Consider the following 23,415-nt stretch of genomic DNA (forward strand, 5'->3'; position numbering starts at 1 on the left):
TGTGCTCATGTGCCATGATAAATTACTACCACTAGGACTTAATCAGGAGTGTAAGCATCCTCTTGGGCTAGGCCAAAACCCCTTGGTATACTGTGCTGTGACTATAATGGACTGATTATTAAAATCCTTCTACTGAGAGCAATTATTAGAGGAATATGATAAAGTATTTGATTAAGAGATGGTCCAAGTATGACATACTTTACTGACTCACTACCAGGAAGCAGAAAAGAACATTTTCAATACCTTGTATGTGAACTTAAAAAAATAGATTTTTTCCTGATTAATTCTGTTGTATGGGATTACAAATCCTGCCTTGCCCTCCTCTCTCTTTTTTTTTTTTTTTTTTTTTGGCTGGTCATTTAAAGCATCTATTTCTGTTCATTTACTCTAATTTTATTCTCTTTTATCTATTGTTTTATTGAGCAATTTCAATATTCTGGTTCTACATGACTTCTCCCTTAGTCAGGAACTGCAGTCTGTAATAACAGCAATCAAGGCAGTTCACTCTGACAAATGTATGTCAGAAAAAGACTGCTGTGACTTTGAAATATTGAAAGTGACTGATAACATAATGTGTGAAGCAGAATAAATGCATACAAATGGAAGTTTTAGCTGAGCAGTCAAAGTATGAACTAAACACAGTGTCAGAGCACTGCACTGAAAGCTCTACATGCAGGTGGTTACAATGGCAAATTACTAAATGCACTTTGCAAAAGAGTTTTACGAATAAAGTGGCAAGCACAGTTTTTCCTTGGCCACATCATCCTTTTTTTCTGCTTGCACTTAGTCATAAAGCAGAAAGAACTCATGTTTAAGTACAAAACCTGGGTCTGGAAAGGACTTGACTAGAAAAGTCATCAAAGCTATGATGGCTGGGATGAGGGCCCTGCTTTATTTTGGGCTAACCTAATCCGACTGGCGCTAAAGCAGCGTATAAAACACATTGTGCAAACAAGAGACCCCAGCACATCCAACTGGTTCATGTTAGCAAATGCCTCTATCAGTTTTGTCCCTGCAAAAAAACACAGAGCTAAGGTGTGCTTGTTTGGGAGCCCGTTCTGAACCAGGCCAACACTAGGGACTAAGTCTGTGAAATATTTCAAGGGAAATTTGGAGCAGACCGGCAGAGCCTAGTTAAGCACACCTGCTGCCTGTGGCTGGGTTTCGACGTGCTGCAACCTCGTGCTCCTCGTCGTGCTTGGGCCAGGACAAGCTGCAGCAGCGCGATGTCTCTGCCTGGGCTGGGCAGAGGCTCTGTAACGCCTGCAGCAGCAGGACAGCTGGATGTGCGCTCCAGGTGCCTACGTGCCCGCTTCCCGTGACTCAGACTTTGGGGGCTCTGGTAGGCGGCGCAGCCCAGCCGGCCTACGTGGTAACTGAAGCACACAGCACAGTTTTCCAAAGCCACTTACTGTTTACACCATGACAGACAAAAATCTTGACACAAGCCTCTCTGCAGCTTACTGCCTTGTTTCCTTGCCACCACCAAGTCGTCTTTGGGATTTGGACAGAGGTCTGTGAGACCTCATGAATCCTCATCCCCAGAGCATTTTTTCCTCAAGGCTACTGAGGTCCCATACGTTCAGAGAGTAAGCACTTCGCTACCCCATCTTCACCTTCCAGCTAATCCAACCCTCTCTAACCATCAAGCTCAGACATACTGGTGACCCTGCTGGGGACACTATCCGACTCCTCCTCCCAGTTTGCACCTGATTGCTTCGGGGAGCAGCCTACCCCACAAGCGTGCTCTGAGACACGGCAGAAAGCTTCTCTGCGAAGTTTCCTTACATTTCTCACTTTGCTAATCTCCTCCCTGCATGGAGCTGAGCAATAAGGGAGGCTCCATTTACTAACCCCCCCATAATCATTCACAAGCATCCAGCTCCTCCCTCTTCTCAGTGCCTCTCCTCTCATTCCCTCTGTCCCTGCAACCAGCTTTCTTTTTCCTTGCATCCCATTTCAGCAAGGGAAGACACCTCTGCTACAAACCCGGCTACCATTCTTCCTTGGCTCTACATTCTGGAGACTTTCCACACACTCTTTTTTCCTTTCGCTACCTCCAAACTTGACTGAAGTCATTGAGCAAGGCTAGCACCTTTCTTCACCTACCAATGATTCAAGGATGGGTGACAAACAGCAGATAGGTGTTTTATGGCAGGGGAAATCTCTGCAGGCTGAGGTAGACCCTGTGGCAGCAGTTCCACAGACAGAAGCTAAATTCTTAGCTAGGTATGGATAAATCCCTCCAGTTGTCATACCGTCAAGTTCACTATTTATAAGAACATATTTCAGCTTTGAAAACAAGCTTTATTTTCAGGCAAAAGCCTTTCATTTTTATCTGGAAAACAGGACCAGCTGAAGACTAGCTTTAAGGTTCAGCTATAGACTAGCTTTATGGTCCAGCTAAAGGTTAATTACCTTTTAAGCTAACAAAATGGGTTAGGAAAGATCTATTATTCTCTCCTGTTTTGCTACCCTTGCTCATTTTAACTGAAATAGGTTGATGAGTATTTTGAGCAACTTGGGTAAAGAGTCAGGAACCTCTGGCAGGTAGTGCTGATACGGGGTAGGTGAGCTAAACCCTTACTTGTGGTTATTATGATTCTGTTGTCAAGACAGCTGCACAACTGAATCCTTCCTATTTCCAGGGAAAGCTTTGCACTCATTTTCCATCCCACTTTAAAGGCAACACTGCTGCCCAACTGAGACAGGGTGAGTAGTTAAACCTGTTCCTCTGAAGACTGACGCACACAAACATAAGAGAAGGTAGCCAGAAAAATGTACTACAGGAAAGCGTGCATTAACTGTAAACCTAATCTCTTCTTTAGAAATTCATAAAAAGGCAAGTTCTTGGAGGGAAGCCACTCGCTGAGACTTCTTTTAGCTTTACTTTTAGCAAGCAGTTTCAAATTCTGCAGCCATGCACTTACTCACTCTATAAAACTTTAAAACACATGAACAACTCAGCTTACAATAAATGTTCCTTCCATATAGTTCGATGAGCAACACTGCTTCCACTGACTGTACTGCACACATGTCGCTGGGTAATATCTGGTCATTTTACACGCCAACTCTGAGGTGCCTAAGGCTATAGAAGTGGATAGAAAGTAGTATGAAATAGCTTGCAAAGTGATATCTACTGGCAATTTAAAACATTACAATTAGACTGTTTTCTCTGGGGTGGTGCATGGATAATGACGGGGAATTAATATGCATAAACAGCTTACCTAGCTTGCCTTTCTGAAACTTTGAATGCAGTGCCCTTTCTGAAAGTGAGCATTGATTAGGAAAATGAGAAGGCATGAATCTGTCCTTTTCATGGCACCTCTTTTCCAATGTGCGGCAACTCCTCCACCACAGCATCGTTCGGATGCAGCGCTGCCTTCCCATGATGATGCCGGCAGGCAGGTCTCTGATTTTCATAGCTCTATGCTGTATGAATGCAAGAAGATCTAATGCCTTTCCCTTATGATTTTCTTTCTTATGCTTCATCTCAGTGCTGCTACTTCAGGATCCTTTAACTTACCCCATCAATTAATATTATGGTATATTTAAAAAGCCCACTAATCTGCTCGCTGTCTATATGTTTTCATTAATTAATTTTCCATCATCTGCATGTTATAAACTTCAGATCTGCTGCAAAATCTTTTAACCCACCTCATCAGTTAATATTACAGCAGATTAAAAAGTTGCCAAAGCCTGTGTTTCTGTAGGCGTCTCCATCTTTTTCAACTTCTAATCATGAATTTATTGTAAGACCTGCAAGCACCTGATGCACACCATCAGGAACCAATAAAACCATTTTTCCTGCTCTCGTAACGTGATATGTGGGAGCCACAGCTTCTCTCTGGTTCTACAGCCAGCAGCCCCCACTAGCAAGTGAGATGCGAACGGCTAATAAAGCCAGCAAATGCTTCTGATGACAGTGCAGGAACCTTCAAAACCTGCAGCTCTGCATTAGGCAGTTAGTGGAGTAGGATGCAAAGGGACAACATCAGATCATCTGGTCCTTAGGGAAAGCTATTATACAGGATTACAGAAGACTGTAAGCTTGGATCAGATGGTCGTGGGCTTGGTAGAAAAAAGAAGAGAGAATAGCGGTGGGACAAAAGCTTTCTGCTAGGGCTTCATATGAAGTGAAGGATGACATTTTTTAAAATCAGAATGAAGCTACATCTTTTCTTATAATCTGTTTGAGGTTACAGGTCTCCAGCCTGGATGTGGTGGCCCGGGAATGAACTGTGCAGAACATGACTACTCCGCAGCTCCGCCGGGGCAGGCGGCTGTCCGTCTGAGCAGCACTTCCACAGGGTGAGTTTCCGAGCATGAAGGCCAATTGCAGTTTATCTTGGATGACTTGGGTCAGGAAAAAGGAAGGTGGATGTGTTTTGAGACCTAGGGCCTGGTGCAGTTCCTGGTTTCACCCTTACGAGTCTAACGTAGACAGCAAAAAATAAGGACAGCTGGTGTTATTTTGGATGGTCAAGAAATATTACATTGGTGTGTTACTACAGCATTTTTTATTTAGTATCCTGGTTATCTGAGAAACTATCTTGTTATTATGTGCTACTCTGAAGTTAAGGCTTTTATTAACGGTGACTATATCTGAATCAATTAAGACTGGATTCTCATGTCAGATTGCACAGAAATCTGGAATTAATTTTCATTTTTTCCTCTCACTAATGTAATTTCAGTTATATGAACTTGTGACATGATCTAAGGGCAGGCTCTAAGAATTAAAGTCTTCTGTTTAAATTCAGGAGTTTGCTTCAAGTCCACTAATTCTCCTAATTTGCAGAGTTTTCTAATTTTCTGGAATAATAAGAAAAAAGTTCTTTGGGTGAGGATTTTACTAGTTTCTCTGCTATATTTTTCAGAATGTTATATATACATCTCAGAATAGTACTTCAACTCTAAGCAAATAAATGAGGCAAAGCAAAGCTGAGCACTTACTAAGGTATCCACCATTCTGCAGAATATCACTGTATTTAATCATGAAAAATCCAATTAGATCATTATAGTCTGTCCTCTGGAGGGTTGGGATGTAATCCAAAACTCTTATTTTCCCCATAGCTGGTAAAAGATAAATCAGAGAGAAAGGGACACTCTCTTGGGTTTTCATATTAAGAAAAAAAAAAAAAGAGGAGGGCAAGATCTCCTCAAAGGGGTACATAGATAGTCCCAAGGACTCTGAAAAAGAAATCAACGTAGTTAGGAAGGAAGTAATTTTCCTTGCACTGCAGTCTTTGGACATCAGTGACCTCCAAGACACAGAATGAAAATCTAAGGAGAGAGAATTAATAGCGAGGAGACAGGAAGAACACATATTTATGACTCAGGGCAGGAACTTTCTAAAACTCAAGGTTTTGCTGATGAGATTAAAAAAGGACAAGAGAAAATCCATACTATTTATTTAAAGTATATTGCTAATAATTTGCTAAGGGGGAGTCTGAAACACTACACGATGGCTCTCTTCTTTGCCTCCAAAGTTTTGGACATCTGAAACTGCAACACTTGCTGCTAGTGAGGTGTCTTTAGGCTTGCCATGGGGAAATCATTGTAAGTCTCCATTTCTTTTTCCCTCCAGGACAAAAAGAAGTGACTGGCTTCTCTAGCGGCAATACAAATTCTTTGTGACCTTTTGTGATTTATGTCAAATTCAGTCTGAGGTTTCTGCAGAAGCTATATGGTAGTTGTACCTTCCATATATTATGCCATCCCATACCCCACCTCTCACAGACGACCACCAGGAGGTATGCAACTGCTGCTTCTTCTTCTGGAACACAGATAACTTTAAGTGTCTGTAAGCTTGTGCTTGCTGGGGTGAGTGCCATTTGGCGAAACACAGCTGATGAACAACAAGCAAGAGGCCCACACTGCGGGCTCCAAGGGCAATCCTGCCTTCTTTCTTTTCTATTGTCACTGTTTCCTTTTATTTAAAAGTGAATTCTTTGGGGCAGAACGTACATGGATGCTCTTGAGATATGAGGAACGCAAAACAACTACGGCTTGATTTTTCAGCGATACTGGGTGTTGACAGCTTCTAGTTACTTAAGTGAAAAGCCGGGTGCTGGCATCTGATGAGTTTCCTCTCCCTCTGCCTCTAACGTGCTGTGTGGCCAGGACTGTAGCACAGAAGAAGTCAGCCAACAGAGGAAGTGGGGACGTGAGTGGGATCCGAGAGCTGTGCTGTGCCTCCCCCTCCTTGACCCCCACCGAAAGCCAGCCACCAGTGCAGGGCCTGAGCTATTGCTGCTGCACTGTAGGAAGTACAGACATCCTCTGAAATACTCTTGAGAAGAATTTGCAATTTTACTTATACCTCCCAGGGGTACAATGGAAGTTTTAAAGTTTAGGGCTGAAAAGACTTCTTAACAGGTATCAAATTTAGTGCCAGCACACAGTTCCTCATGAACCAAATGACACATCCTCTTCAAACTCTCCTAGGAAATTTGGCAGTTCTTATTATTAAAGCCCCTGTCATTACCTTAAAAGAAAAATGTATATATAGAGAAAACTGACACGCTGCCTGGAGGCTGCTGGTGCTCAGAAGGGTAAGTCTTAGTGGCAGAGGAAAGGGGACAGCAAGGTACCTGAGCACACATCAACTGGCTGCCTAATGGCATGGCCAGATGTGTTTGTTAAGATCTGCAACACGTGAACGAAGTCATCAGGGTGCTACGACAGGTCCATCATTCAAATGTTACCCAGGTTTTTTTTCTGTATTATTCGTGCTATAGCCACATACCTATTTTCAGGATGGACTTGAAGCTTCTGTTTTCAGAGAGAGTGTTAGGCAGAGAGTGGTCACAGGTGCCGTGTGGGACCCCAGGTGGCCACTTTGCCATCCCAAAACAGCAAAAAGCCAATCTCATTCTGCAGTCAGACAACTCACTGCTGCACATGTCTTTGTTTTGCAGAAATTTTCTGCATGTGAAAAAGAAAGGTCTCAAAGACCTGTTTCTTTACAGTGCTTTCAGTCGGTTACCCTTCTCCTTCACTAAACCGTACCTGCACAAAATGCTTTTTTGAAGGCATCTTGATGTTGCACTATGAACTACCGGTATAACTTTTCTCATCAAAACCATTTTGTTCATACGCAAAATCTTAGATTTCCTTGAGTCTGGAAAGAATAATCCTGAACAGGGTTTCATCTTCTGTGGTGTGGCTGGAATTAATTTTTTTAAAACCCCGGCAAATGTGCATGGAGTTTCTAAGTGATGTGCATTTTGCCACGCTCTCCACTAATATTTCACTATACCCAAACTTGCATTTGTAAGAATAATTCTGATTTTAAATTGCATCTGTTCAAATATGTGGGAGCAGTCACTCTTCTCTCTAATAGGTATAGGCATCACCTTACACTTGTAAAATTATAAACACAATATGAATCAGTGCAAGCAAGTGTACCTCAATGGCAGCACATTCCTATATAATACTTGTTTAATTGCATCAATTTAAAATCAAGTATATATTGAACATTTTGTGCTAATTTAGCTGTAGCCTAATATAAGCATTTCGCTTTCTGGTTCCTTGGTAACTGGAGGCTCATTCCGTACTGGAAGGACTGCATCCCATGCAAATACACAGGCACTAGCTGGTAGCAGAAGTTTGAGGCTGGGAGCAGGGGAGCTGTCAGCACCAGCCCCACACCATGCTCAGGGCACTGCAGCTTGTGTGCTTCTTCAGTGCGGTGGGTACCAGATAACGAGGTGGTCATCAGCTGCGGTCCCACATCCCAAACGCAGGTACATGACCACTAGGAAGGAACATCACCGCGGCTTTGGTTCTCACAATGTTCTCAGTTGTTTCGGGCTTCTTTTTAGCACCTCACAAACTGCCTGTGGTCTAACGGGGCACTCCATCATGATCAGCTACGGGAGTAAATTACATCAGGGAATTTAATTTTTGCAAGGACCTGGATGTCTTTTGATGGCACCTCAGCATTTCAAACTGATCCCAGGTTTAATGCCTTTCTTAAGTAGCCTAACTGATGGATAAACTCCTGTAGAGACTGGAGTACTTCACAGAGCAGGTGAATATCGTTGCAGTCTCCAAAGGCCACAATATTTTGCATGTGTTAATCCCCTGGAGAACAACATAGCCGAGCTCTCAAACACAGAGTGTTTTTGGAAATCCCAAATGCCTAAGCTTTACCACAGTGTTATCTTGACAGCAACTCATGCCCCATAGCATTGGAGAGACAGGGTGGGTGTTTACACCTCTCTATCTGTTTTCCTGTCTCTCTGGAAATTGCCTGAATGTTCAGAAAAGGTAATGAAAAGCCTTGAACTCGTGCCCATGCTTCCTGCACTGAGACCAAAATCTCCTGTAAGCTTGCCAGACCTTTTACAGCTGCACCCTAGGGATTTAACACTATGCAGCTTATGGGTTTATGTGAAATTTCGTAAAAGAGAAGCCCTGTATTTTCACATAAATATATTTATTTGGGGAAAGATCAAGAAATGCCAATATATTTCAAGCCAGTTCCCTACTGCATTAAAGAATGTGAAATATTCATGTGAACATTTGCTAATCCTATACAGTGAAACCTATTTCCCTCTCTATTTAGCATGCAGGCTGCAGCAGCTGAAGGTTGTTCAGCCTTTTCATTAGGGAGAAAAGTAAGGATGATTTGTGAAAACTACATGGAAGTAATCACAAGGAACAGTACTGAAGGGTTTTTAGAACAAAACCTTGTAAGCTACCTTGTAAGCATGCTTTCTCTTTCATGTGTTTGTTTCTTGTATGGTGTTTCACAGCTTCAAACTGTGATTTTATATTTATGGACATAATTAGAAGTGCAATATAATATGCTTTCATAATACAGAAATAAAAATTTAAGGGGCAGCACACACATTTTCAGAATATATATCTCAGGCTCTCTAAATTCTTCAGTAGGTAGCATCACTCCAAGCAAACTGCAATTTCTCTGTTCAACCATTACTCCTGATAATGTAATGAGTTACTTTCTCATCAGTGCTAAGTTTTGTGTATCCATCCAGACCCTCTGTGGCCCAATATCTCACACATAATCCCTTTCTTCATCCACCTGAACTCTGATAACTATAGCAGAAAATGGAAAATGAGGAAATCTGAGTGCCTATGATCCCTGATTCCACCAGGGAAAAACATCTGACCTTGGGAATTCATTTAAGTCTCCTTATGCTATGGATTCCCTAAGCGTTAAATGGAAATGGCATTTACTTTCCACTGAGAGATGCTAATATTTAAATATTGCTTCGAAGATCCTCAGATAAAAAGAACTATATATGTGCAAATTTTTATGCTTCTTTCTGCTTTCCTGCAGATTCAAGATACAATAATACACTGAAGTGCTGAAATTTTGTTACAAAATAAAATTGCACTTGGAAATGTCAGGTCTGCACAGACCAGTGATCCAGAAGTCACTAAAGGCAGTGTATCAGAAGAAGATGTAACCTAGCCTCTCCAGGTACTGAATACTGTGACAAAGAACATAATCGCTTACCAGAACCAGCTGTGACCATTTCCCCCATGTACCCAGAACTGTAACAAGTATATAAATGATGTCAGAAGCAGTCTCTAAGGGGTGGTTTGGATATATCCACCTTGACTTGGAGAGCAGTGGCAGCGGGGATGAAGAATACTCATCTGTGCGGGCATGAGCCATGCCGTGCCACTTGGCAGTTTCACTATATTTAGTAACAAAGGCACAGCTTATGAAACTTCCCTGTGTCTTCAAATTTTTATACTCAAGCTTACATGGGTAATGCTCTGAAGAGGATGACTTAACACCTTGACTAGTACCTGAGATCTCTAAGAGCTGGAAGCATTACAGGAAGAAATTTTACTCCTTTGTCTTGCATGAAGACCCTGAACATCACAGAGCCAGCCTGGTCATGACTGGAATATTAAAGTATTCAGTAAATAATTGCCTATAATGCTAATTGTAACATATAAAGCACATATATATTTCATTGAAATTAAATTTTTCATTGATCCTCTGAACTTTTGTATTATGTTACTGCTATGTCAGCACAAGATTCAGCCAAATCACCCCCAACATGGAACAGATTCAAAGAATTCAAGTCTTCTCTGTTCATGCAGTATGTGTGAGCAGACCGCCATTCCTCTGAATCTGCATATTGTTACTTACTGACTACTTTTTGCCCTGCCTCATTCTATGGACTGAAGTCAAAGGCAATAGCCTGAATGAAGTATATTCATATGCCATAATGGTTCACATTCATTATGGCAACCACACAAAAGAAATTTCATCACAGCAACTGTAAAGTTTTGTTACGTGTATCTAACACAAACCATTAGAAACCTGGGTGAGAGAATAGGTTCAGAATGAAAAAGGATCATGAGATTAGCCCACATCTTCTAAAAGCCAGACCGCAGATATTACACTTTTAAAATGTTTGGTTGTTTTTCACATTTCACACACATCCTGATTTAGGAATCAATACTAGACCGAAGCACAAATACTGCAAAGGCACAATACATACAATTAATCTAGTATTTCCGATCCTAGTAGAAACACAGTACCAGAAGCATCTCTAGAGATCTCACTTTTGTAGCCCAAGTGATTGATTAGTGCTGGGATAAGCATCTAAGCTCTTGAGTACTAATAGGGGTCTTTTCACTGAAACATCAAATGTTCGTGTTCATCCCCTTCAGTTTTCCCATCAGTGTCCAAGTTTACTTTTTTCTCTTTAAGAAAAGGCTTCTGTAACAGGAAGAGTTGAGTTATGCTGTCCCTCTATAGCAAATGAATCAACTATTTCCTCATTTTCCTGCTAATTAAGTTCAGCCTATCTCAGTAATGTTTTCCAAAAGAAACGAGAACAATTCAAGTAAGAGCAACAGAAAATATTTTTAACGCAGTTTCTAGAAAAGGGAGTAATCCTGTGTCTCTGAGGAAATGAATGTCTATGTAAGAAATGAAGTGGCTTGCAAGCACAAGATGTTTTCCCTTCACAGAAAATTAAATTAAAAGAAGGGTCCAGAGCTGAGAGAGACCTTCCCTTAGGACCTGCTCCTCCTTCTCCAAACCCTTACCTTTGTGAGAAAACATCTCGGTAGGGGCTGCCGTGCTGCAGTGCGATCCCATATCCTCTGTCCGCAACAGTGTTCCCAACCGTGTAAAAAGAGCAGTCTGCATCATTGATGGCCACGTACTCCAGTACCGCTGCATCCCATACAAAGGCATAGTTCCCGTATTTCACCTGCAGTAGACAGAGGAAGAGCTCAGACTAAGGACTGTCAAGTCCAAAAGGAGGTCAGTGCACCTAAAAATGTGGCAGTTTCAGCACAGTTTGTTCGTTAAAGAAAGTGAAGCTTGGGTGCCCAACAGCTGTCAGCACAAAAAGTGCACCGTGACTGCTGCCACGTGGTGCTTTGGCCAAGCATCTCAGCAGAAATGGAAGAAATGTGATCTGAGAACAACATGCTGTCAGTGAAACAGCGCCGTGCAGGAAACCTGTACTGTCCCTCTTCAGGACACAAAGGAAACATCAGGCTCCCACCATCAATGCTAACTTCCACCCCAAAATCCCCCTTAAGTTTTTTTCTTTGAGTCATAAACCCCACCATTATTTAGAGGGAAGGTAGGCATTCACACTGGGAGAAGTGTGGGAGGGTAGGCATAGCTATCCAGATGGAAGACCACCGTTCAAGATGGTTGACATTTCAGTCATTTCAGGTTGCCGTAGACATCATGAACACCCATTTGTCTTTTGGGCTCCGTGCACGATTGTGGGCAAGATCATGCCAAGCAGATTTTTGGGGATTATTTTTCTCAGCATGAAGGGTTTTCACATATCTTCAAAAACTTTTGTACAGCAAGATCATGTAAGCCATTTTAACTGTTTGACTAAGACAAATCCAAACCAACTCACTGTATTGAAAAGCTTTTAAAGTAACATTTTACTATCCATTCACATTTGAAACAAATCCAGATTTCTCTTTTCATTTAAATATATGGGATATATACAAAATTTAAACATTTTTTCAGCATTTATTCAGAAGCAAGCTTATCAAAATAAGCAATGTCAGTACATCATTTAGATTAGGCTTTGACAACGTAAATTATGTTTTTAAAGACTGTTTACATATGAAAGTTACTGAAGCAAGCCACACCGGCTGCTTGCTCATGAGATGTAGTGCAGAAGGAACGATTGCATTTGGGACACATTCCTTTTAATGCATAATGAATCTGAATTACACACTGCAGGCCTGGAAAGGGAATATTTCCTATTTCCATTCATAGGCATGGTATGGGGAGGATTTGTGCAGATTTTGGAGCAGAAAGGGAGCCATGTTATCTGTGGACTTTGCATGATTGGCAGGAAAAAGAAAATTCTTTTCAAAATACATACACACACAAATGCAGGACTGGGTCAGTTTTAATCTTCAGGCTCTGAAAATGGCCAATAATGGGGTTTTTTTTGCCTCCCAGTGGAGGTTTAGGTCTATCTAAATGGCTAGGGAATAAGGCATAGAAGTGAACCCACTGTTAACAAACAATACAACTTGTATGCTTGTCTTACAGGCACTGCAACTCGCAGAGCTCTTCCTAGCTTGGGTTATTCTGATCTTCCTGCAGGCACCACTTGGCTAAGAAATAGATAACATGACTGAGAAAAAAGCCCTTCCTAGGAGCGTTTAAAAGGATAATGACTCAGACTGAAAAAGTATCATGATGTGCAGACAGCAAGGGAGGGAAACAGGAGACAAAAGCAGAAGATCAGAAGGGGGGAAATGAATCCTGAAGGATCAGATGGACTTTCCAAACAAAGCAATTAGGGAAAAGTGGGGTTCAAAAGACAAGTAATTCTACAAGTGGGGACATAACCTTTGAGGTGATGGCAAGAGCAGTGGGTTATGTTTTGTCCTAACCCACCCTTTTAATGTCCTAGTGCACTGAATTCACATAAGTGCTTGTGAAGAGACTTATCAGCTGCTCAGCTGGTCAGGAAAAATTCTCTTGATTTGCCTGCCTCGCTGTAAAACAACTCACAGTGAGAATATATAGAAGTGGTAAAAGCACTTACTGTCAATAATACCTATGATGAAGTGGTATATATAAGATCCTTAGAGCAGACCTGATAGTATCACAGTTCAGGTTCCCACAAAGATATTACTTTTCATAGATAAGATCACAGTGAGCCTCAGTTAAAGCACATGGGGCAGGAAAGAGATTGAAGAACCAGAAGGGATCATCCCAGCCATCTACCTTCAACATACGATTGCTCCATGCAATAAAATAGATCCTTTTTAGCATTCTTCCCCTATCCATTTACAAATCTAGGGAATTCAAATCCATGGAGCAAACCTAAGTTGCAGTTGTCATGCTTGTAATCACTCTCTTTATGGAACTACTCCTCAGTCTCACAGTTTTCATTGCTATTCAATGTATTTATTTTTACTATTTAAAAAAACCAAACCAACTTTCTTATGTCATTCCTAGTTATTTTTCCTTTTGCAGTTCTAAATATGCTCACTTTGGGGGCTGACACCTTTCAATTATTGATGAACTTTTCTGTTACTTAGCTGAACTGGATATAACTTTCTTTAATCTTTCTTTGCAAATCTATCAGTTCAGTCCTCCCATTAGCTGTGACACTACTTTTGAACTACCTACAATTCTTAATTTTTATATACAAGGAAAACATCTGCCTCACTAAGAGAGAATCAGTTATCTGGCAGCTCAGGAGGCATTATGATTCCCTTTTTAGCATACCCTTCTCCTGAGATTCATAGTCTAAACCCTCTGCCCATGGATCTTTCACACAGCTTAAGACTGGTTTTAGCCTGAAGATCTAAGAATAAAATTTTGCTAGATTAGAGCATAACTGCAACACTGCTGATGTTTTACAGATTTGCACCTACAAATAAGGAGTAGCTATCGTATGAAAAGCTTTGGGGGATGATGCTCTGTGTGAAAGGAGAAGGGAATTTCGGAACAAAATGTCAATTAAAAACCTATATCCTTCTCTCTCTCCCTTTTACTATGAGAAGCACTTATTTTGTAACTTTCCAATAGCTATGCTGAAGACTTCCACTCTGGGCCTCAAAACAAACAGCAAAATTCCAGCTCTGCATTATGAGAAAAAGTTAAGGAACTTACAGTCAGTCAATTATGGGGGCTAAATGAAAGCAAAATATCCTGGACAAAGAAACAGTTCTTTGTAATATTGTCATGGTTTCATCCCAGCCAGCAACTAAGCACCATGCAGCTCCTCACTCACTTCCCCCCCGACCTCAGTGGGATGGGGGAGAGAATCGGGGGAAAAAGATAAAACTCGTGGGTTGAGAGAAGAACATTTTAATAGAAAAGAAAGGAAGAAAATAATAATGATAATAATGATAATGATATTAATAAAAGGATTGGAATATACAAAACAAGTGATGCACAATGCAATTGCTCACCACTCGCTGACTGATGCCCAGTTAGTTCCCGAGCAGTGATCCCCCCAGGCTGACTCCCCCCATTTTATATACTGGGCATGATATCACATGGTATGGAATATCCCTTTGGCCAGTTTGGGTCAGCTGCCCTGGCTGTGTCCCCTTCCAACTTCTTGAGCCCCTCCAGCCTTCTTGCTGGCTGGGCATGAGAAGCTGGAAAATCCTTGGCTTAGTCTAAACACCACTGAGCAACAACTGAAAACATCAGTGTGTTATCAACATTCTTCTCATACTGAACTCAAAACATAGCACTGTACCAGCTACTAGAAAGACAATTAACTCTATCTCAGCCAAAACGAGGACAAATATATACATAACTCAATTCTTGCAGAAGATCTGCTTCCCTGATTCTACATTTCCACATCATTATGTTGGCATTTCGCACTGAGATGATAACATTTCAGGATGGTGGCAAATTTGAACGCTGTTCATACACCACCGCACAGCCCAGGACAGCCAGGGAAGCATTTGTAGGAGGGCAGCATATTGTCATACAGCAGCAACCCCAGCTTTCCAGTCCACCAGGGCATGGAGAACTGACTTTTCAGTCTCCTTCCCCGTGGCATCCCGCCTGTCAGTATAGTGGAGGCTAAAAAGGTTTTTTGGAGTATCTGATGACTATTGCTATAGGAGAAAAAAAAAATTACGGGCAAAATTGAACCTGTTCATCAAGGTATTTTGAACTCATGCACTACACTGGTCATTAAGTGAAACTGGGAGGTACGGTAGCAGACACAAATGCTTGACTAGACTTAATGGTTTTGTGAGCAATTCCAAAGGAATTACTGTAAAAAGAGTTGTTACACAGAATAGGGTCCATCAGCACATAGATGGTAAAACTATTTCTATAAGGCTGTTATATTTCTATTTTCTATCACTGTGCATTTACAAGATTTTTATTTGCTCAAGCCCTGCCTGTAGATATTAGTTAAAATTTATCTTTGATGACTCCACCAAAAACCAGTTGAGTTATATGAGGAAAGCATTTAAAGCCATTACACTGTTGCATATGCACATATTTTATGCCAACATCGATGTGGGTAGTATTTCTCCTTACAGCTAACCCGTTCACGCAGAGTAGGCTGAATAACGTATTTGTGTAAGTCCAGCATTCTAAAACCACATTTTTAGGTCTAGAAAATTAAAAATTTCAGAAAAAAAAGATTGTAAGTAAACAACAACCAACTATCGCAATTTTTCACACTTGAATTCTTGGACAATAACTTTTCTGTTTTTTAAATTCTTCTTTAAAAGAAATACAAAGAATCCTCATGAAAGAAAAATTGTACACAATAGGCTGCAGGTTAAACAGAACTGGCAGTTATTTTTCCTGCAGAAGTCTTTTCAATATTTCATCATAAATAAAATGTGTTACCTGTTATAAATACAATGCAACTTTAAAGGCCAGGGAAATCTTAGTTAAGTTTCAAATGATTAAAATAATATTAATTTCCTGGAAGAAAATCTGAAACTTATTAGATAAAGATGATGAAGCACATTTTCTGAATATCCTGTGCCTACACCCTGGTGGCACAGTGGTGATGCTTTTTCTACTCATTTCCATTATGAGTCAGGTGCCATCCTTCCCCACCGACTGCTGTACACCTTTCCCTGTCTATAAAGTTGTCAGTTGTATTTTAGCCAATTTAGTTTGTATTTTTAGCCATGAACAGAAACAGACTCTTCCACAGCATAGCAGCAGCGACTCCAGCTCTGACCTAAACCCAGTCAGGGACACTGATTAATCACGGGCTCCACACAGCGCTTTGAGAATAATTTTCACCAATATGGACAATTCCACTGCACTGACTACACAGGGGGAAAACGCCATCCGATGCCGCTAGCCCTATGCCTATCAGTGTGGACCTGAGACTTTGGCACATATAAATACAGAAATTAAATTTTTGACATAATCTTTGCATATTCAGCAAGCATGCAGTAGCTGCAGCCTGCAGGGGGCTGCACTCCATTCTACAAAACAGCCTCACCAAGGCTGCTATTACATGAGGAATGAAGAAGAGGGAACAAAATTGAATGAATGTTTGCAAATATACGAGTCAGAGCTAATATATATAATGTGGATATTGTATTCTGAAATGGGAAACGGCAAAGATAAAATTGGTGGTGGAAGCTTAAATCTAGATTTTTGTGTTGTCAGATGTTGCCAAACAGTTGATGGCATTCACAACGGAGTTTTTTTTCAGCAGAAGGGAATGGAAACACACTGATCTCCATAATCCTCCTGCAAGAGGCCAATGAAGTTGCTGTTTATCAGACTGAAGCAGAAATCAGATCTCTTCTGCCTTCAGAGAAATTCTCATTTGCTAATTTGTTTTCCTCCAGGGACAAAAGTTTCAAGTCTTGGTTTTGTTCACAAAGGGCACAATTCTGGCTAACTTCTATTTGGATCCCAGTGAAATAAAATCTCACATTTCATCTTTGTTGAATAAAACATACTAATTTACATTTCTCTCAAAACTGAACTTTCTGTAGTTCTGAAGTACAATTTTGGAGCTTCTTGCCCCACACTCCCTTGCAGGCCAGCACGTGTGGCTGATTTACATAACTTAAGAGCGAAATGTAGTCATGTGATCGGGGAATATGAATCTGACCGACAGCTCTCTGCAGTGCATGATGGAGTTGGATTCCCATGGTGGTATTAGAGCACAGAATAAAAATTCCTATATACATAAGACTCTATTCAGTCATCAAGGCAAGCAGCTAATTTAATAACAATAATAACAATAACAACAACCATCACCCCCCTTTAGGATGTCATTTTGCAGGGTATATAGGAAGATAGGGGCACTAAATTAAATTAAATTCAAGGGGCACTATTTGACAAACATTGAAACTTGTTCTTTGTACTTATTCAAACAGAAAAGTGTGGATTCATTTCTAAAAGCATTATTGAGCTAGTGCCCAGGGGTGAACAGCCGCAGGAAATGAAATACCGGGGAGCTTAGGGGAAGAAAGAAGAGGTTAGAAATCCCAGCCTCATCTCCTCTCCAGTATGAAGTTTATCTTTCATTACATTGTCGTATCAGCTTCAATGGCATGTCTATTTGCTTCAGATAAAACTTAATCAGGAAAAGCATTAATTCCTCATATGCAACCTGCCACCAGCTTCTTGAGAAAAGCCTAATGATCACACATTCACTTGTTACACTGGGCAGACCTTGAATAATTCATCTGGAATTAGAAGAATTACTTGGGTATGAGAGCTCTGTAATGAGAGAGCGCCTTTGCGTTAGAATTTTTCCAGTGCGCAGTGCATTCCCATTTTGCCACTGTAATTAAATGCATCTTGTAAGTTACAAGAAAGAAAACAACAAGCAGAGCAAAACAGAGTGGAAACCAATCAAAGGTACAACTTCTGAGGGCAGTGGGAGAACAGAGCCAGCTTCTTCTCCAGGTAATCACTGGAGCAAAGCACTAAAAAGGCAGCAGATCACGCTGATTGCTGACATGCAGCTGAACCACAGGTTCGTTACAGCTAACATTAATTTCAGATGGAAGAGAAATAGGAGGAAAAAAACAACAGAAAAAAAAAATCTCAGAAAAGCAGACCTTTGAAAGGTAAGGAACCAATTTTTTTTTAATGCCAGATTCTCATTTATTTTATGACAACTAAGTGCTGCAGATAGTAATGGAGACTATTTTAAGGGGATCACCAGTGAAGGTCATGTACAGAAATGATATGAAAGCACTTCAGGTTCCTCAAAAACTTAGATCTGTGGTAGCCAAGTGGTAGTCTCAATAATGAGGCAAATTTAAACGAAATGTCACTGAAGTGACTTCCCCCTTCTGATATATTTGTATTTTTGTGGCAGCTAATCCCCAATAAAGAACATTTAAATGAGAAAATGTACACAGATAAATCCTCTTCATTTGGGTGAAAAAGTAAAATTCTGTAGATTAAAGTATCATGAAGAAGATAAATGCAGGTGAATTTAGAGAAGCAGCATCCCTCTTTAAATTAAATCAATCCGGCACCACACTAACTGAAGGGTTCTTGTTCCCATTCTTTAGAATAGAAGTAGAGTCAATCGAACTGCAATTCTTGGGCAGCATCCCTTATTCAAAGAAATACTCATTGAATACCAACTGCAAGGATAGGAAAATCATCAAAAGTCAAAAAACTACACATCAAAACCATTCATCATCTGAAAAAGAACTTTAACCGCAAGAACATTCTTTGCAAAACTACCAACATTACTGAAAAATCCTCCAGTAAAAGCTCATTTGAAACAATACAGTTTCATTTTAGAAACTTTTTTAAAAGAAACTGACTTAATTTTCAGTTTTTATATTCCTTACACAAGAGCTCTGACCGCTTTCATAGTGGTAATAGGATTCAGGATATCCCACTACTCACGCAAAAGGATTTAACTATCTTCTTTTGAACCATTTTATCCTCCTCTCTTCGATAAGTATCTCCTGCCCAGGTTTGGATGGAGCCAGCTTGGCACTGCAAATCTAGACACAGTACCTTGAAGCTCCAAAATAAATGCTTCCCAGCCTCTCTTTCTTCCCCCTTTGAAACTACAATGCACAACAATTTAGCTTGTTTCCCCTCATTTTGGTACCCTGCAGGAGACAAGAAGCACTAACTGCTGGCAACCTGCACTGCATCTCACAAGCTTGGACTGGGGTGTGAAGGAACAGGTTTGGATCATAAAGCTCAGTGCTTCCACATCAGTTTGTTTTCAGATAGACTTTGGTGGTCTTGGAAGCTGCTTCTTCCTCTGGAAACCCTGCACAAAACCATCAATCTTCTCTAGAAGTGAATCTTCCCCTTAAGTGCAGCTGTTCATGCGGCTGTGGAAAGAAGCAGACTGAGATTTGTCCCAAACCCTTAAGTTTTCTACCTTTCAGTGATACCTGGCAGCCCACTTCCCTGGGAGTTCATTAAAGGCTACCATGGGGTGTCTATAACTAAGTATTTATTTCAGGCTATAAGTTCAGGCTGCTGCGCAGACTGGTGCCATGGATGGTTTCCAGCAAAACACTCTGGAAAACCTGCACAGAGAAATTTCTGCCCTATGGTATTTCCAGCTAAAGCAACCATTCTAAGCCCAATCAGGTCTTCTGCAGGCGAGTCAGTCCCTTCTCAAGCAGGCCCAGATGGGGGATGCTGCACAAATAACTGGTCCTGCCTCCCCAGGTCAGGGCATTGTTAAGAGCTGTTATTCCTCTAACGTGTGGGTTCCTAATGCCATCACACCGCCCCTTGTCACTGGCTTGTCAGGTCTTTGGAGACCCCACTGCTGAATGCATTTTAATTCTCAGGAGAAGGTACTTTGAACCCATAGGAAAGGAAAACATTACAGATCTGAGCTAAGAAGGTTTTCTCTTTCTTTTGCAGTTTAGGAACCATGGAAAACATCAGGAGCTGTGGGAGGAGGAAGACCAGTGCAGCGGCATTTTTCACTCAATTCAGACTGCCTGCTTGCTATCGCCGTGCAGACAACTGAGAAGATGATGCAGTCTAACAAGTTGTCACGTATTATCCCCGTCGTCCTAAAAGCTAGCTCCCCTCTGCTGCTGCCCACCCCGCAGCAGGCTGCTAGGGGGAGCAGCGTGCCAGGGCGAAAAATACAGACAGCACATCTCCTGCAATCCAAAACACTCAGCATTTCGTGCTCACCAACTAGTAAGTCAAATCTCTCATATAAAACAGTTAATACACAGAATACGGTTATAGTCATTCAAAACGCACAACTCGGCCTCTGCCTGGCAGAGCAAGTCCAGGTAAAGGAGCAGGCACCCAGGTTCTTTATGTACAAAGGTACATAAAGATATAAATGATGTCTAGAAGGAGTTTCAAGCTCAGACAGCACCCAAACCAGTGTAACTTATGCATCTAAGCACTTTTCACATCCAGCTAAGGATTTTATATGTTTATTGCAGCTCTAATTTCAGGTGATAGTTGGGCTTTTGCATCCTCACAGAGTGAAATACTTACAGCCTTTGCCTTAAAGTGTACACAACTTAGTTCAGCTCTGGCTACAACCTGTGCAGGTATTTCCACTTATTCAAGGCTATAACATTCATTTTGCACACCTTTGTAAATAACCAATGAAGTGCAAGTCACAGACTCTCATTATATTTGTTTCTAATTCAGCCTGACCTGCCCACACAATAGCTCAGATGCCAGAAATGAGTTTAGAGTTGACAGAACTAGGAAACAGCAGCCAAACATCAACTAAAAAACCCCCAGAACAGCCTGTTGTAAAACAATCACTCAATTCCTTATCATCCTGGAGGATTCATTCAGAACTGATATTTTTCATGAAAGATTTCTAATCCCTTCTTTCTCCTGAAGCAGAAATCAACAGAAATTCCCAGGCAGTGCACTTGACACAAACTCAGAGAGATAATGTTAAACTCAGAGCTTTTGCTTGATGCAAGCGATAAATGGAGCTGGACAGAAACTAGTCATCTTTCTGCACAGGGAGTTGCAAGATTTCGAATTACGGAAAAGAATCACAAATTTTGAGACCAAACCCAATAAAAAATCCAAACTGGAGAATGTTTTGTTCCAAAAAGTTGACTTTGACCTAAATTATTTCCCTGCAATGGATTAATATTTCAAAATGAAAAAACATTTTGATCAAAAGTTAATAGTTCAGTATGGAAATATCCTATGATGACATGTTGACAATTTTAGAGCTTTTAAAGATAAACAATGTCTTATAAAAATACTTCCTTCTTTACACAGTTTCAGTTTCAATTACTGTAATTCTCTAGTGGATAAATCCCTAATGACAAGTCACTCTGATTTACTTGATCTATATTTGTAGGCATCTTAAAAAAATCTAAACATATATAAATAGAATCATTAATATAATAAGCAATTGTGTTTCCTACTTCACTCTAGATTTCCCATAAGTCTGCTAAATCATGGAAACTTATGTCTCCTTATGTTTCTCCCAAGCCACTCAGATTCAAACTTGGACAAAATATGCTGTGAAATCTCATTATAACATAAACAAGAAGAATAGTTCTTTGGTAAAAATACAGTGCAATTAGTCAGCCAGTCTTATTTATTTTCTTAATTTGAGTTTGATGTGTATACCCTGTGTCACTAGTGTTCTTTTGAAAAACATAATACAGCTGGGTTAAATTCAAGTACTTGTAGTCCTACCACATTAATAAAAATGCCACAGAGTCTTTGAGATGAGTAATGAGAAAAGTGGAGTTAAAGTACTTATGGAATGGAAAAAATTATGGTACAGGGTTTTTTCAATTTTAATTGTGATGATACAATGCAATCAGCTGATTGGCCTTCTTAAAATAAAGTAGCAGTTCACCTAGAATTAGGAACATCAGTTGAGATTTTCTTAGTTACACAATGCACTTGCAAAGCAGGTATTTGTGCATGCAGTGTGGACAGCTAAGTGCCCAGTTAATCATGTACACCAGTAAATATCTTGCGTGAATGAAATAATTTCATTAGTTAGCACCAAACAATGGGGAAAGAAAATGTAAAACACAAGCAAGAGCATCATAAAATCATCAACTTGACATTCTAGCACTTCATCCAATGTGCGGCAGGTATCACCTGGCCTCCGTGTGGAGGTGGCTTGAAAAATGCCGCTACCTTGTTAGGAAATGTAATCTCCTTCAGTGTCATCTTATTTATTTTACCTTGGACCTTGGACTGTAAGAAGTCAATTGGACCTTGACTATAAGAAGAATGAATATCTAAACTGATGGTTAAGTTAGTCACATTTATATCATAACCTAACTTAAAAATAACTTCTCTTTTACAGAACTATGCCATGAGAGGGATAGTACGTTGGATACATATATACTAAATGCAAGGAAGAACTGCAGTTTTTCCCTGGCTTTGGAAGAATTAGAGAGAAACCACAGTACTTCACTGCACCTGGGAACATGTGAGCTGCCAGCACAGTGACAAGGGTGGAGAAAAGGCCTTACCTTCTTTGCCAAAGCAAAAAAAAAAAAATTTACTTGCCCAGGTCTATTGTATTGTCATGCTCCTCGTTCCTTCAGTATGGATTTTTAAACAGAAAACAATGAACACAATTTTCTTCACTTGTTTAGGGAGATATTAAAAGGATGCTACACAGCTGCTCACAAGTTGATGATACATGTCTGACCAAGTTCTCAGGAAAAGCAGCTGCATGCCTGCATCTGTATGCACAGCTCACACAAACAGCTATGCAGCTGCACAGTGCTCTGTGTGTAGATACATCCCCTTTCTGTGTTCAGTTATATTAAAACATCATATGCAATGCAACTGCCCACATGTGGGTTCTTCTTCTGAAAATATGTTCCCTTCAGACCCAAATGGAAACCATAATTCCTACTGATGGACATCTACATCAAGTCCAATGTAGTATCTTTGCTGCTATATCATTCATGCTAAATTTTAGAAAAAGTTTAATTCAGAAGGTGTATACAAGAAAGCAGAGGAAATACAATGCCAGGAAAATATATCCTCCTTTATCTTATGTATGGCATATCTATGAAGAGCATATTTTATTTTATCTGAAGAAGATAAAACCATAATAATACTTTCTCTTGTCTCTTTTGACTTCTTTTTAGCTGTGTTTATTCTTTTTGTCATATTTCAAATTATTTAGAGCCCAATAATGCAAGTTCAATGGGAATCTAAGGCCCAGTACAGGCATCTGCATTTGGCAGCTACTGAATAAGTAACAGTCAGTTCAGTGGACTTACTCTGTACCTACACGGGGCACACACTTGGAGCAGAACCTAGGTCTAGCAATGTTCAAGCTGAATGAACCGAGAGATAAAACACCCTTACTGTAAGGGCATAAAATATGGCAAAAGCATAATAAGAATAAAAAAAAAATCTACAGATTGTGTATAATACGATAAAGATTAAATCAAAACTGCAGTCACATAATGTATGTAAAACTTGTCATGGGGTGTTAGAAACACCTCATAGCTTACAAATTTTAT

The 23,415-nt window shown here is 40.4% G+C and overlaps 1 protein-coding gene across 2 annotated transcripts in view; it reads right to left on the reverse strand.

Annotated features, from left to right (window-relative positions):
* GRID2 (glutamate ionotropic receptor delta type subunit 2) overlaps positions 1 to 23,415 on the reverse strand; it is a 737,357-nt gene that overhangs the window by 59,847 nt on the left and 654,095 nt on the right. For both annotated transcript variants that reach the window (XR_011324830.1, XM_069784511.1), the window contains exon 14: positions 11,047 to 11,213. Coding sequence is in view for 1 of the 2 variants with exons in the window: in XM_069784511.1 (XP_069640612.1) it covers positions 11,047 to 11,213 (167 nt within the window). In the remaining variant the exon portion in view is untranslated. The remainder of the gene's footprint in view (positions 1 to 11,046; positions 11,214 to 23,415) is intronic.

The sequence above is a fragment of the Haliaeetus albicilla genome, chromosome 1, assembly GCF_947461875.1.
Source record: "Haliaeetus albicilla chromosome 1, bHalAlb1.1, whole genome shotgun sequence".
Taxonomy (NCBI): Eukaryota; Metazoa; Chordata; class Aves; order Accipitriformes; family Accipitridae; genus Haliaeetus; species Haliaeetus albicilla.